The sequence below is a fragment of the Coloeus monedula genome (genome assembly GCF_965178545.1).
Source record: "Coloeus monedula genome assembly, chromosome: 10".
Lineage (NCBI taxonomy): Eukaryota > Metazoa > Chordata > Aves > Passeriformes > Corvidae > Coloeus > Coloeus monedula.
The window spans coordinates 23932368-23948510 of record NC_138790.1 but is presented as its reverse complement, the minus strand read 5'-3'; the positions used below and the strand labels follow the sequence as shown (position 1 = coordinate 23948510).

At 41.9% G+C, this 16143-nt stretch overlaps 1 protein-coding gene across 1 annotated transcript in view; it reads right to left on the bottom strand.

Annotated features, from left to right (window-relative positions):
- The window catches only part of SI (sucrase-isomaltase), a gene marked incomplete at both ends in the record, with an annotated part of 41014 nt that extends 25766 nt beyond the window's left edge, over nt 1-15248 (bottom strand). The window contains 16 exons of the mRNA XM_082288251.1: nt 391-507; nt 1093-1264; nt 1639-1756; nt 2355-2439; nt 2665-2778; nt 3363-3482; nt 3640-3771; nt 4235-4360; nt 4893-5005; nt 5632-5731; nt 7055-7226; nt 8539-8690; nt 9356-9465; nt 9546-9666; nt 13783-13856; nt 15128-15248. Coding sequence (XP_082144377.1) covers nt 391-507; nt 1093-1264; nt 1639-1756; nt 2355-2439; nt 2665-2778; nt 3363-3482; nt 3640-3771; nt 4235-4360; nt 4893-5005; nt 5632-5731; nt 7055-7226; nt 8539-8690; nt 9356-9465; nt 9546-9666; nt 13783-13856; nt 15128-15248 — 1947 coding nt within the window. The remainder of the gene's footprint in view (nt 1-390; nt 508-1092; nt 1265-1638; nt 1757-2354; nt 2440-2664; nt 2779-3362; nt 3483-3639; nt 3772-4234; nt 4361-4892; nt 5006-5631; nt 5732-7054; nt 7227-8538; nt 8691-9355; nt 9466-9545; nt 9667-13782; nt 13857-15127) is intronic.
- Nucleotides 15249-16143: the final 895 nt, after the last annotated feature.

The following is a 16143-nucleotide window of genomic DNA, read 5'->3' as shown; positions in this document are numbered from 1 at the left end:
AAGCCGGTTCAGAGAGGCTGGGGTTCAGCAGGGCAGCTCTGTACTGGTGCTGTGACCTGATGTCCTGTCCCTCTGTGCTGCTTGCACTGCCCATCCCTCCTTGTCCACCAGGGTTAATCCAGATTTCATCCTGGCAGTCAGGTTGATGCCAAGGAGCTCCCAGGAGTCAGCCTGGTGGCTCACAGAGACCTCAGTGTTCCTTGGTGGTAGGAACAACCCATGTTCATAAAACTGTTGCCAAAGTGTATTCTCAATTAACCCTTACAAAGGCAACCCTCTCAGATTTCATAAAGACAGTTCTGTTTTCAAACTCAGTGAGAGTGATGATTAGAAGTGATATTAAAGGAAATGTGTAACACAAAGTAATTTTTAACAGAAAGCACAACTTACTATGGCATCTATAGCATTGTGGTTCCTGGAGAATGGGTAAAATGCTCCCACCTGCATCCATCGTCTGCAAAGTTCTTCTGTGGTGTCGCCACCGAAACCACAAATATCTGCTCCAATCTTTAAACAAAATTTAAAAAAAAACCAGAATTCATTGGGTGTACAGTGTTCTGCACCTCAAAATCTACAACACATTTGTACCTTTCTCCTTCCAAATCCAGCTATGCTGTCCAAAAAATTAAACTGACACCCTGCTAACACCACCCATCATTCTGCTTCTTCCAAATCTTTACCTTCCTGTTTGGCGATAATATGCACAGAACGGGAAAAAAGCTTCAAAGCCGTTCAAATTTAAACCATAAAAAGGAATTTGACTGTTTCCCTTCTAAATGGATGTCTCTAATTTGAAATGATAAGAAAACCAGGAAGTGTTTCACATCCCTCACTAGTGTTTAAAAATTACTAAAATAAGAGGTGGATTGGGATATGAAAGAGAATAAGTTTGTTACCCACATTTATGTCACCACAGCCACAAAAATGAAAATAAATGGCCGAAATCAAAAATCGACAATTGAAAAGAAATGTTCAAAGGAGATTCCTAAAAAGGGTTCATTTTGAGGTGACAATGTAAGTGGTTATTTAGAGAGTGCTTGGTCAGATAATCTGTTATCTGTTTTGAAAGGATGGCACAAACTGATGTCCTACATAAGGAATTCCAAAGAGGTTAAACTCCAGCATTCCAGGGATTGCCCATCTCAGGTGATCCCACGTTGCTGCATTATCCCCCAGCCAGTGTCCTGAGTGCTTTCCTGATCCCGCAAAAGTAGACCTCGAAATGAGGAAGCTTCTCTTTCCAGGAAAGACTTCCTCAATGACTCTGAAAAGGAAATGAGACTGGAATTACACAGAGGAAAAAACAACTCGGACATCGATAATTCTGTACGAAGCAGATTTACACTGATTTGCACTGATTATTCATCCCAGGAATGGGGACCTCTTTGCAGCTGTATTTTAGCAAAGTTCAACATATTCATTTGAAATAATCTTTTTACACAGCTCTGACAACCAGTTTGTGGCTTTTCCTGCCAACTCCAGGCTCTGGATTTTGCCTTGGCTAAATTGGCTCAAGTATAACGCAGCGTTTTCCAGGAATCTCGTTCCTTTAGGAGTCAAGTCTCGTGGTCCTTTGGAAAATGCAGGTCATGCACTGCTCCAAAACCTTTCTGCAGGATTTTAGGATGCTTTCCTTACTTTTTACTGGATAAGATCATGGAATAGCCATAAAGATTGTGGACATCATACTGCTTCCCCCAGTTCTGCACTGCGTCCATGCAAATTGTCTTGGAATACATGAGTCTGTCAAGAATATCTTGAAGAAAGGAATACAAATAGCACTGTTAAGGTAAATTTTTATTATTAATATTTCCAATCTTTAATGCTTATGATATCTAAACCCCTTTTTCCTCTTTATTTTTGCACTCAGGCAGTTTAATTACTCCAGACCCAAAATGCTGCTCTTGGCTGTTGGTTTGGTTCATCTTTGCTCTGTGAAACCTCCACTCCTGAGCTTTGCACCCATGCGAGGAGCTGAGAACTGTGCTCTGAATTCCTGAATCACCACCTGACAACACGCTGGCAAAGGTTACTTAAACTACTATTAATACAAACCATGAACTCTGTTTTAGTTCTGCAAATATCTCAAAAACTACTGACAGTGCAAGAGGATCGTTACGTCATCAGACATAATTAATGCCATGACAAATATCCAGTAGTTATTTGGCAAGAGAAAAGAGGCAGTCCTATAAACCACACCTGAAGTAAACAAATACAAGCAGATCAATATTTTCCATCAACAGGAATGTCCAAACCCCACCCATAAGAACTACACTAAAATCACATTGTATCCTTGAAGGCAGTTAAAATTTTATTTGGTATTTTATTGTTCTGATAAAAGCAGCTGGACTTACGGGGCGTGTAAGGAGGGTAGTTTAACTCATTCTGTGCACAACCACCTTTTGAGCCTTGAACAAAATTGCACACTTCATTCATATCCTGGGAAGGAAAAATGCAGGATGTAATAAAGTTACCTTAATTCCTTTTTTCTAAAAAGAGTCTTCCATTCTATTCTGTCATCCTTTAAGGAATTATTAGTAGCTATTCTTCAACATCTGCTTTCTGATATCAAAAACACCCTTCAATCTAATAAAAACTTAATGCAAGAAACATCTGCTATCATCAATATTTTAAAAATAGAAATGAAAATTGTGAATTACTCACAATCCAGAGCCCATCATAGGGCACCGTGTCATGGAACAATTTGCACTCGTCCACCCACCAGCTCGTGCATTCAGGGTTGGTGAAGTCTGGGAACACAGTTTCCCCTGGCCACACCTGGAATATTCAAAGGGAAATGATTAGTACAGTTTGAGCAAGAATAAAAAGAGTTTATGGATCTGCTCAGGTTGGACACAAAAAGAGGAGTCTAACTTTGGGTTTTTCAATTCTTTTTCTTGTAAGGAACCATACACAGCTGAGAAAATTCTCAATAGAAGTTAAGAACATAAATTAAAAGGATAATGTGGGGTCAGGATCTTCAGTAGCTACTGGAAATAAATAGGAGCTGGCTGATGAAATGTCCTTTGAGCCTTCAAATCACACTTTAATGTAAAAAAATTTTAGTGTTAATGTAAACAAAATGCAGGGCTAATGTGAACAAATGTGATTTTAATTGCAATTTTAATTCTATTTTTCTTTTAAAAACCTAAAATTTTAAAAAATATTAATTTGAATGTAAGATTAATGAAAAATACTGTTTTAATGGAAAAAATGGAAAAAAAGTTTAAAAAGTTTGAGAATTCATTCCGTCTACAAGAGACCTTACACACTTTTCTGTCACTGGTAGATAAGTCCCCTGAGCTAAATTAAATCCTAACAGGGACAACAGATCAGGTCCCAGTGTGTGGAACCACGATTACCTCCCCAAGCAGTGCTGTTACTCCATCTGATTCATTAATCCAGACTTTTCTCTCCGTCCCCCTGACGTAGCTTCCATAGGAACTTCCATCAACCAGATTTTGGGTGCTAATGGCAGGATCCTAAAGAAATCAGAAAGCAACAAAGAAAGAAATCAGGATATTCCATCAATTATTACAGGCTATACATGCAATAATTACATAGAATAAGAATAATAATAAATAAATAACTGTAATGAAAGTGTTTACAAGGGAAAAAAATGAGTAATTAAATGCTTACCAATATGATGACATATTTTTGTCCATAGTCATGCAAATAAGCTGCAAATTCAGGGAGATTTTTGAAGTTCACTTTGTCATAAGTAAAATCTTTCCTTTCCTCCATATAATCAATGTCAATGACTTGGGTATCCTGAAAGAGAAAGGAGTTCAGCTTTTCCAGGAGAAGTGTTAGGTAAAGATTTTTATTAGTCCATTTTCTTCCCAAATATTAGCTTAATATCAGGGTATTCTTATTCTATTGAAGACACCAGATTCATATCCCTTAAAAATCTAATTTTAAAAGTTAATTGTACTTTGCCTACGACTGTCAATTAAGAACAATATATGGTTCCATACCTGTCCACAGACAATAAAAAAAAAATGTTCAATGAGAAGAAAAATGGATAGAGTTGGAAAGAATAAAAGACAAATTATTACAGTAAAGTGTTTGAATAAATCTTACTGCAGTTCACCCCTCCCCCATCCCATGCTCTGGTAATGGGTCTAACATCAAAATGTACAAAAACATTTGACACCACACATTTCCTAATCCAAACTGATGGAGAATGAACCGGGGGCAGGATCTCTGTGTCCCTCCCTAATCCCATACTCACATAGGGCAGCCCGGTGGCCCTGTTCCTCTCCACAACTTCCTTCACCTCATCCAGGGAGCTGTAACCATAGCGGCTGAGCTGGAATCCCAGGCTCCAGTAGGAGGGCAGTGCTGGCAGTCCCACGAGCTGCGAGGGGACAGCAAAATTCCCACGTGCTGTTGGACACCTTGTGTCAACTCATCCCCTTTCCCTGCATCCACATTCCCCAAATCCGCTCGAATAATGCACACTAAATGAGCAGCCCGACTCAAAATACAATATTTTTGCCCATTGTTTCTTTATTTTAGGAATTACCAGTGTTTTGGGACAATGCCTGTTCTTTAAAGTGCCACTGGAACCTAAAGACACCCAGTGATATCTTATGATCATAAAATCCAGACAGCCTATAAACACACTCTCTATCCCATTATATAGCCATAGGAACAGGAATTTGTCCTTATGACAGGAGCAAGGAAACATAAATTATTCTAGAGACCACCTGCAGCTCTAATGATTATGGTGTAAATTACAGATTAATGAATGTTGGAGCTCTTGCGCCTCGAGCATGGTCGCCTCTCCAGCACCCAGAGAAAAAATATTATAAATAAAATATTATGAAATAAATCCCAAGCACTTAAAAAAAGTCTTTTCAATGCATAATCCCAGTAGGTGAAGGTACCTTCAGGTACTCCTGGACTACTTGCTCTGGAGTGTCCCCCAGGAAGATGTAGAAATCCAGGATGCCCCCGATGGTTCTGTAGGTCACAGCTGGAGCAGGCTGCACCACAAACTCTGCCAGACAAGAGTGCACAAAAACAGTTCTGAAGGACAGGAAATTCTAAAATAACTTTGCCATTTTCTAATTGATAATCAGAGAGTTTACTGAAGTAAAAACCACAAAATGCCTAAGGAACACAAACTTTTAACTGAACAAAGAGGGGGAAATCAGACAACTCTTTATATGCCCTTATTTCCATTCCTTTACATGCTGTAGAGAAGAGAATCAGAAGAAATCCAACAGTTCAACCTTTTATCTTTTAAGTTTGGGTACAACTTTCCAGCCTCAAGACATGCAGAGCTCTGTAAATATAAATATGCTTATCAGAAGGGACTAAAGGACATTTACTTCCAAGTGTTGTTCACTACAAATTTAACCCTTTCTTCCAGTTCAGACCTGTACAGATTTTGGATCAGTTTCTGACCCTCGGATTTCCATCAAAATCCTCCAGTTAACTGGGAGCTACCCACTGCTTGTATTGTGTATGTGAAATATTATTAAACACAGAGTAATGATGCCTCAGATATTGGGGGTGTTTTTAAGAAGGGACATCTACATCAGCTCAGTTTTGATCACAGTCTCACAGATTTCAAAAGAATTTTAACTGCACTGCTCAGAGCCACAGAGAAAGGTTTCTTACCCATGGCATTGCTGTTCATCAGGAAAACACCAAAGGAGGCTCCAGTGTCATCTTCCAAACACAGGAAGAAAGTCTGGGCTCCATATAAGTTATCCATTGCCTAAAATAATGGAGGGAACAGGCAAGCTGGTTAAAAGCTAATAATAGGATCTGCTCTGGAATATTTCAAAATATATCGTGGGTAGAACTTGAAACATCTCAAAATAGAACAAACAACAAAAAATTAAGTCCTGACACTTCCCAGTTTTATATGTACTGGTTTTTCCTGGCGTTATTCTCCTTTATTTTCCATTAAAACAAGAGTTTCCCCAATAAATAGATAACAGATCTGATGGATCTCCAGGAGAGCTGGCAGATATTGCAGCTCTATTTCTGGAGAATAAATGTGCTCATCAAGGAGAACTTGAGAGGTGCTTCCATCCCCTTTCACCATAGATTAGATTTTACATCTAATCTATATTTCTATTCATCCTGCAAGCCAATAATTTTGATGTCTAATCTAAGGAAATATTGCTGCTTTTTCATTTCCTTGCTAATATTTTTCTTTAATTCCTTTCTGTTGCTATTATTAGCAATAAAACCCCTTAGAGCTGTTAACAATTGTTGCAAGAGTTGTGCTTTTTCTCCTGAAGAAGCAAATTCAGTTCAAATGAACAAGGAACAGAACATGAGCAGTTTGCAACCAGCCTAACTTGGTTCACTGTTATTTTATCTTAATGAGTCTACATTCAGTGGAGCCATTGAGTTAAGAACTATCTTCAAACCAGAGGAAAGAGTGAGAAGGAATCTCAAGGCAATGGGTACAAATTCCAGATTATTAATTAACTACATCCAGTCATTTCACCCTCAGGTTTCTGTCAGTACAGTTCCCACTGTTGTGGAACAAAAGTTCTCTCTCAAAGCAGGGAATTACTTTATGAAGCTGATGTAATGGTGAAAGTAATCTTAACAGTTATAAAAAATGGGTGCCATAGAAATTGTTTCATACAGGGACAGCCAGAAAAACTCTAGAAACAAGTAACAGCTGACAGACATATTTTGTCTTGGAAAGAGACACCAAAAAAAGGAGAATTTTTCCATAATTTGAGCTTCAAGGATGTTGCTGAATCAGCCTGTGCCATGTGAACTGAACCCTGCACACAGCAATGCATTAGGACATATTGTTATTTATTAGTATGTTATTTATTCTGATTATCACTGGAAGCTGCAGACTCATCTGTTAAGGTTTATCCATTGGTTTTTCACTGCACACCAACACAAAAAAATCAGGGAGCATCCATCGGTACCACGGAGCTTTCGGTAACAACACACAGTGCCTGAAAGATCTTTAGGGCCAACTCAGTGGACACAAGAATGTGTTCACTGCCCAAGAGGTTTGGGTTCCAGAACTGCGAAGAACAAGGGGAAAGAACCCCAAACTTACTGCAGAGGGGCCAGTGTCCCTGCTGAAAATAGGCCAGGTTTTCCAGTTGACATCGTGCCTGTACTGTTTGTGCACGTGCTCCCCCACGCCGTAGATGTTGCTGCTGGGCAGTTTGATGGAGAGCTGCAGGAACTGGTCAGAGTACTGCAGGGGGCCAATGGTTGTGTCAAACCTGGTGAAAAAATGCAAAAAAAAAGGGGAAAAAGAAGAAGAGTTTTACCAAGAATTGTTGTGAGAACTCTTTCTGCTCCTTTTAGCTGGGGCTGGATGGCAGAGTCAGGTCTCCACCCAGATCTTTCAAGTTTTCTTCCAACTGTTGCTGGAATCAGAACTCTCCTTTGGGGCCTCAGGTGGAAAAAATGATGATGGAAGGTCGCAGACTTTATGAGAATAATCACGATTTTGGTAATGAACTGTCGTAACACATTGGTCCCTGCTTGTCCTTTTATAAAGAGGTCTCTCTTTTGGTGGGCTGTTTAAGGGTGGGGGAAAATCAGTGATCTTGTGCAAACAGATTTATCAGGGATTTATCTCTGAGGGGCTGCTCTTATCCCATGGTAGCAACAGCTTCCTTTGAGATCCTCAAACTCAGAGTCCAACATCTCTGTCATTTTTTTTAGAGAACCAAAAGCAAACACATTGATGAAATTAAGCAAAGGCCTAAGGAAAATTTTCCAAAGACAATATCCCAGAGAATTGTTTCAACATGGTCCCACAGGTGTCTTACCCACCTCCCTGTACCTGTTTCATCAGTCAGGCACTGCTGACTGCCAAGTCCATCTTCTGTGCCCTCTATAATTGCAAATCAATCATTACAGAGGATTCCAGGCAAGAAAAGAATGCTAAGAAGAGCAAAAAGTAACCCTTAATTAATTAAACTCAAAGCCTTGCTAATCCACATGGCCCAGCCCCGTGGCAGGTAATCATTCCTGGGTGATTTAATGAGCACCTTCATCCTGGCACTTCCCCTCTCTGAGGGCACTTGGGCACCTGTGGGTCAGTAGGTTTGGTTTATTTATTTAGTTTTAGAATGTAAATGGGATGAGAGAATTCAATGTTCAATTTCATTAAATATTTTACACACAGCCTTGCACAACCAGCTGTCCTTGGATATCACAGGTCTAAAGGGCAGCCTGGTTTTGGTGATTCAGGCCCTCAGCACAGGTGAGACAAAAGGTGCAATGAGGACTTTTCCCACGTGGTTTGAAGCATTGGCAAAGAGTCCCTCAGATAATAAAAAATCCTCCAATTGACAGGACAAAGTAGCTAGGGGAAAGTGATCAGAGAGCCACACCTGAAACCTTTCAGACAGAGCTCACAGACTTTGTTCCCAAAGGCGCCCCGAGAGTCCTTGAGGGACATCCATCAGCCAAAAGAAGAGAAGCAGACTCTGTGTCCAAGAGGACACCTCACACGTGGCATCCCCAGCTTTCACAGAGCCCCAGTGACATCTGTGGCCCCGAGGGAGCCCCACCACGACTTACAGCACTTTGCCATTGCTCGCTCTGGTCACCACGATGCCGAAGGGCTCCTGCTTCAGCTCCACCTTGTAGCTGAGGCCGGTGGCCGCGGACCCCGTGAACGGCCGCACGTGCTCGTGAGGGACCTCGAATCTTTGTGAGTTGGGGTCAGTGATCTGCACATTTTTACAAAACACAAGTGTTGGGCCTTCACAAATTGATCCCTAATGCAAATCTTTTACAGCATTTACACATAGTTCTCACTCAGGTATTTCCACCCTTACCCCAGTCTCCTCTTTCTTTTATTGCTATTCACTTCTAAGTTTAATAACTCACTTTCAGCCATTTTCCTCAGAATATTTGACTCTGTGTTTCTGTGGCTCACCAGGAACCCACCACAGCACAAAGTCTCCCACAGAAGGTTTTCAATCCCATAAACCCCTGATACCCCACATCCACGGCACAGAGTCCTGAGCTTTCCAGAGAAAACACAAATCTGGAAAAGCTGATGTTGTGTGTCAAAATGATTGAGAGATGTGACTGGGCCATAAATAAAAAGTAAGTAAATACATTTATCCCCCAAATCTTCCTGGGATGAGGACAAATGGTAGATAATAGAAAAGCTGAGCTTTACAAAGGTCTCGGTGACTTTTCAAGCAGAATTGCCACTATGCCAAGTGCCTGTTAACCTGAGGCACTGCAACAGCAGGGAGGACAACAAAAGGGCTTCAGTGGGAATCATGAGAGTGCTCCAGAGGCATCAATCCTACATTCCCTGCACAGGCAACCTCACGTCTTGCAGGGAAAATGGACCTTGAAGCAGAACAGGGCACACACTGACCTTGAATCGGAAGCGATTGGGTGTCTGATACTCTCCCGTGAGCAGCACCGTGTGGATGTCGTTCCCGAAGAGGGAAGGGGATGGCAGCCTCTTCAACGTGGCCTCAAATCCTTGGGAGACAAGCACAAGGTGTTGTGTGCAATGGGACATCAGGGGGTTGGGAACTGGGGGAACCCAGCCCAGAGCTTACCTGCCTGGGTGGATTTCTGGGAGCCCTGCACTTTGTAGCCGTGTTTGGGGGAGAAGAAGCACCAGGGCACGCTGGTGTCGCTCTGGGGGCTCCAGCAGCAGCCACGGAGGGAGCAGGTGCTCTGAGCAAGGACAGGAGGGGCACAGATCAGCTGGGCTTACACAAATAAATCCATACTAAACCAGCTAAAGTGCACACGGAGTGCATTTCACCCCAAACACCAGAAACCTTCACAATCTCTGCACTCAGGTCAAGTCCTTCTTTGAAAAACTCTGTAAGTGAACTCAGTGGCACAGAACTCACAAAAGAGGATTTTTTTCTGGATTCAGAGTAAACTTGCTTATTAGATGTACATTCTGAAAACCACAAGATCCACAGGTAAAATGAACACTTCAAAAGAATTATTGAGCCATTTGAGCTGTGACAGATGCAGCAGAGTCTGGCCAAAAGTCACGCCCTGGAGAGGGGCTGAAATTTATATCTAATAAATATTTATATATACATAATTGAACACTGTGTATAATATCTACATCTTAATGTGATTTTTTTTAGTATCAGAAATATTCCAATCGTTTCTACAAAACCTCAAATTGAGACAAATCAATTTTTAAAAAAAAATAAGCCTATTGTTTCAAGCCTCTTTCTCAGTGTAGTGGCACCAACCTTTACACTCCCATTCACTATAAAGCTGAAATTCCCTTGCTTTGCTGTTGGGAATTAACTTGTTCACGTGCTCTGTGTGTGAGGTTTATGTTTGGAGATAAGGTTTGGGCAATTTATCACTAAGTTTCTCTCCTTTAAACCCCCATTCATTACTTAGGGCAAAGGGCAGTGGTAGAACAACCACTTTCACTGAGGGTGAAGGGCAATGTCCATCAGTGATCTCAGGTATCCAAATCCAACAGGGACACCTTCAAAACCTCACTTTCCACCTGTCCACTACCAGAAGCTCTTCCTGCCTTCATCTGATTGTGCTCAAATGCTTTTGGTGTTTGTGATAAATATCTAAAATTTTCTGCAGCTTGAAATAGGTGGACACAACCCAAAAGCTTCATTGCTGCTGTCCTTGTTTTGGGGTTAGAGAGCCCAACCTGGTTAATGCAGCTCAAATTATTTTCAGAGGCTCTGAACAGATAAAAGATAAGGCAGCTCCAGCCCAGCAATCAGGCAGGTGCTGAAGGAAGCACTGAGGGAGCTCACAAAGCCACCGCCTTGGGGAGTGTCTGCACATTTATTTGATAGTGGTTTTACCGAGCAGAGAAATGGCTCAGAATCACCCAAAATAAACCCCAGATTCACCAAACAGGTAAATGTGTGTCTGTTTGTAATGGATTTATCCCATCAGAAAAACATTTGCTGTCATTTCCATCAGGTTCCAAGTGACAAACGGTTGGAGGAGAGATGTAGGGACGCATTTTCCCTCCTTTGATACACAAAGCAGTGTAAGCCCTTTGTAAGGCTGGGAAAAACCCAGGCTCACTTCCCACCTCCCCAGAGGCCACCAGGAGAACTCCTTATTTCCCCTTTAAAAACTATTGCAAAGGAGAGGAAGCACCAAGCCCTCCAAGGCTGCGGAGATCACAGCTTCATTCCCTGACTTCATTTCCTTCATATATAGGGGAATATCCTAAATATAAAAGAACAGTTGCTACCTCCATCCTCTTATCCCTCCCTAGACCAGTGATCATGCCATAAAAAGCAGAATAACTTGAACTGATTTTCCTAGAACCTGGCAGTTCAAGCATCCACATTCCCAGCTTCCTAAGCACCTTTTTCTTTTCCCCAGCCATTTCTCATGAATACTTCTCAGCCATTTTCAGCGGCTACTTCACAGTCCAGTGATATTTTTCCAGCTGGATCTTATCCAGGCAGATTTCTATTTTGGTGGCCTATTGAGCTCTCTGCACAAGGAAGTAGACACAGGAGTTCAGCATTGGTTAGGCCTGGCACAGAGAAAGGAGCAGAGTTCACCAGAGACACTGGGGAGCCTGTTGTAAAAGCAATCATCTGCTACAAATAAAGATGTGATCCCAGCCTGTGAGCTGTAAAAGCAGCACAATAGGAAAGCCAACACCCAGGAAAGCCAAAGCTTAATTGGGAACAGCCCTAGATATGAGGAAACTGTTTCCACTGGGGCACAGCATGAACTGAGCACCAAGGACTCAAAGAGCTTGGCCACGTGCTGAACTAAAATGTGCTGTTCTGTGCATCCACACAGCCCTCTACCAGCAGGGTAGTTTGGGAAGAAAAGCACAAAACCCAAAATCAAACCAACAATGCCCCTTTCCATGAGCTGGCAGAGGTGTCAGCCTGGCCTGCATGAGCTCTGCTCAGAGGAATTCATGTTTTACTGGTGTGTTCTGCCTGTCTGATCAGACCTCCCGGCAATGTTCCACAGCAGTGAACAGTTACTAAATACCTTCCTTCTTTCAGCATCTCTATCTTCACCAACCATATGATCAGATAGAAAAATAGCTGTTTATTTTCTTTCTTCTTTTCTTCCTTTCTCTTAATTTTTTCCTCCCTTCCTCTTCTTTTTTCTTTCTTTCCTCCTTTTTTTTTTTCCCCCCCCCTTTCATTTTCTTTCTTCTATTTTCTGCAATCCTACTCATTTTCTGGCTCCATCCTGGATATCTTCAGTGACTCAGGAAATCAAGGCAGACACTAAACGTTCCAGATCAGCTTAGGTGAATCCTAATTTTCCCTGCTGCTCTTTATTCCGAAAACCATTAATACAAACCACTGCAGAAGAGTGATGCAGGTACCTGTGGTTTCACAGGTTGCTGCATTTGTGTGGCCTGACACACCCAAATCACTTCCAGGAAAAATGTACACAGGAGTGAAGGGAACCACTGGGATGGGACCCTGCACCTCACAGCACAGAGTGAAGGTGATATTTATCTCGAATCCTGTGAAATCTGCTGCCTGGTCTTCACTAATATTCGGGAATCATTCCTTTTACCCCAAATTCCAGATCAGGCACCCTCAGTGTTGCAATCTGCACCTACTCTTCTGCTGGGAGCTATGATTTGATTGTTTTCAATTCTTTCCTGCCTTCAGCCTTGCAGCTGCAAGCAGAGCACCCTGGGTTCCCTCCCTGCTTGAGGGGTGCAGCACGTAACACAGGGTGACTGCTTCAAAGGCAGCAATTACAGATTTAAATGATCTGCATGGCTTCTCCTGCAGTGCTGTGCCTGTTCCTGGGGCAGGGAAGGAACCTGAGGAGTCGAGGAACAGGCTGTGATTTGAACTTTTCCTAACCTGTCCCCTGCAGGACTTTATTGAACTACAAATTATAACAGAACCCGTGGCATGAGAGGCTTTAACAACGGCCAGCTCTGGAATTAGATGGGAAGTCCCTCAGAGGTTCAGACAGCTGGTGAACAATTTTTATACCTCTGTGAATGACAGAAGTAACCCACACTGGTTTTTTTCTCCTAAGCTGCCTGTCCCCAAATCAAAGAAGGATGTCAGGCATCCACCAGAAAACAAGAAAATCCATAATGAAGATGAATAATAATAATAATAATAATTAAAATAATAATAGTGTTTCCAGGCTAACTATTACGGAAAGGTTCTCAAAGTGGAAGCACTGAAAAGTAAAGAGCATCATAAAATCATGGAATGGTTTGGGTTGGAAGGGACCTCAAAGCTCATCTCATTCTACCCCTGCCATGGGCAGGGAACCTTCCACCATCCCAGGTTGCTCCAAGCCTCATCCAGCCTCAGGTGATGCTTTTCACTGGGAATTTTATCTCAGAGATTCTTCAGCCAAAAGGTCTTTTCCATACTCTGCTCTCTCAGACACCCCAACCAGGGGAGGAGGACACTGGGATCCAAACTGGGTCTGAAAGGAAACTCTGACCACGTCTTGTACATTCTAAACTTGCACATCTCAGTAAAGCCCATCATTTCTGCATTATTATAAATGCCAGTTTTTGACCATCACACCAAATGAAACTGTTCAGAAAAAGTTGTTAAAAACCAAGAGTGACTTTTTGAACTGCTTGATGTCCGACCAATTTTGTTTCCACCTCTCCCCAAATCAGACCCTCTGTCCATGGGCTGAAGTGGTGGTAGAGGAGTTGAACTCCCCTGCAGATGTTGGGGAAATCACAGATTTAAAAAATATTAAGAAAATACCTGATCTAGTAGAGACAAATTACATTTTCATAAACACACAGGAGGTTTCATGGATGAAACCTGTTTTCTATTATTTTCCAGAATGTTTCCAGACCTGTGTTGCCAATTGATCCGGGATGCAGTCAATTCTCTCTGCTACTGGTATGTTCTGACATTGTGGGTAAAAGTCTGTCAGGGAAATAAAGGAATGGGTTATTATCAGCATCCCTAAACTGCAGGAATAACTTGATTCCCTCTGAACTCAGCACTTCTGCTGGCTGTCTCTCACCAGCTGGAGCCCCTAACAACAACATGGGTTCAAATCACAATAAACCATTGCTTCTGTGGCTTATTCTTACCTTTGGAACATGGTGCACAACTATCTCAAACGTGACACCTTCACCTCAAAGCTTTTGAGCATGTGGGTGATATTGATAACTTTATTTCATTAGTCCACTTTTCAGTGACTCCTGTGGGCCAACAGGCTCTGCTTTATGTGAAAATATGTGCAAAACTATAAATTGGAAGAACTTTATTTTCTTACACTCCTTCCCCAGAGCCCCAGTTTCCCCCAGGAGCTGTGGGAGCATCAGGGAAAAGCACCTCAAAGCTCCATTAAGATGCTCCTTGAGATTTCAGGTTTGTGGGACTGAATTTAGCATGGGCAGCTTTAGCTGAGTAAAGGGAGCACTGAAGGTTACTTTATGTATTTGGGAACATTGTTTATGTCTGGGACAAGGACTGTGAAGTGCAGGGATGTGCCCTGGGCTCAGATGGACACGCTCCCCCACATTTGCCTCTTTGCATCATCTGCACTTGTGCTTTTTGCTCAGGGAAACTCCTGCTCATGACAGAAACAGGAAAAAATCTGCAGATCTTGGTCTGGATGGGCAGTGTTACTAAAACACCGAGGTGTTTGCTCTGTATAAGCAGTAATTTTTATTTTTCTGCCATTTTCACCTCCAAGCTTTTTTGCTTCAGTCCCCTGTGTGTGAATGGAATTACTCACACAAAACAGAGCTGGAAGTAAAGCAGGTGCTCTGCATCACATCCCTGGAACACAAGGGGTTTCTGATGTATCAATTAGCAAGAAACACTGTTGGATTTTAGGATTGCAATGTATGTTCCACACAATTTGGCTGCTTTCACAAAAAGAAGGGATCAGAGAAACTGTTTGTTCTCTGTCACCTTGTTTTATACTCAAAAGAAAAACTGAAATTATCTGAGCTCTACGTTACTAAAGAAAGCCCAGTCATGGGAGGGAGAGATAAAAGCTTTTTCATGACATTAAATCCTGAGTCACACCATTTATTACATTCATGGCTGGTGACTTTGATTGTATCATCCATAGGAAGTTCTGGCCATGGCTAAAGATAAGCACAGAACAGGGACCCTGAGTCAGAGCTGAGCAGATCCTACTCAGGGTTTTTGATCCTCCAGCAGCCATGGAAAGCACTTACCTGGAGATTTCAGTCCGGATTGTCCCGTGGCCAGCAGCCCAATGAGGACACAGAGGATCACTACCACCACGGAGAAGAGGATGATCAGGGTGAGCTCCAGCCCACTGAACTTCTTACCCATCTAGAAATCCAGAAAAACCGCCATTGGTAAAAGCAAAACACAAGGAACAGCTATAAATTACATTTCCAATTTATTAAATTAGCAACAATTGTAAATTATTCAGGTTTTAAGCCAGGCCACCTAATCCTGAGGCTTAAATAAAATGCTTCTTAAAGACCATGTGCAATAAATCTCCAGCCCAGGATAATTCACCCAGTGCAGATTATGAAATTATTACACTGAGAAATGTATTTTGCTTCTTGTAAATCACTTAAACAGAACAATTTACTCCTGAGAGTAACCATGGAGTTTCCTATAGGTTACTAAAATTCCTGAAACAGAAAAGAAATTAAATCTTCTTCCCCTTTTTTTTTCCTTTTCTTTCTTTTTTCCCTTAGATCAATCACAAGCCTGTTCTTTCTTACAAGGGAGGAACGTGATTTGCTAAAAATATACCTGAGAAAAGCTCAAATAAACTCTGGGGGTGTGGCCAGGACACGTGGGGAAGGCAAGACAGAGGCACATTGCTCATTTGTACAGTGGGAGAACAGATTGTGTACAAGCTCATGGCACAGTGGCTGCTGCTGAAATATGGGAAATAAGTCACTGGAGTCAGTGCCTTAAAAAAGCTGTGGAAAACACGAGGTTTTTCCCAAATTCCTTCTGTATTTTTTTGGTGAGTAAATTGTGCTGAGTCAAGGGGGATGTGCTGGCTAAAAGAACAACTCAGAACCATCACCACTGAACTGTGCACCAGCAATCAAACTGATTAAAACTAATTAAAACTAATCTCAGCAGCCAGATCAATACACACACTGGCAGCTATCACTGCATTTAACTTGTGGTTAAGAGCACTTAACCTCATAAAACAATCTCAAATACAAAGAAATTGGTTCTGTTTAGTTGAGAAAGTGTG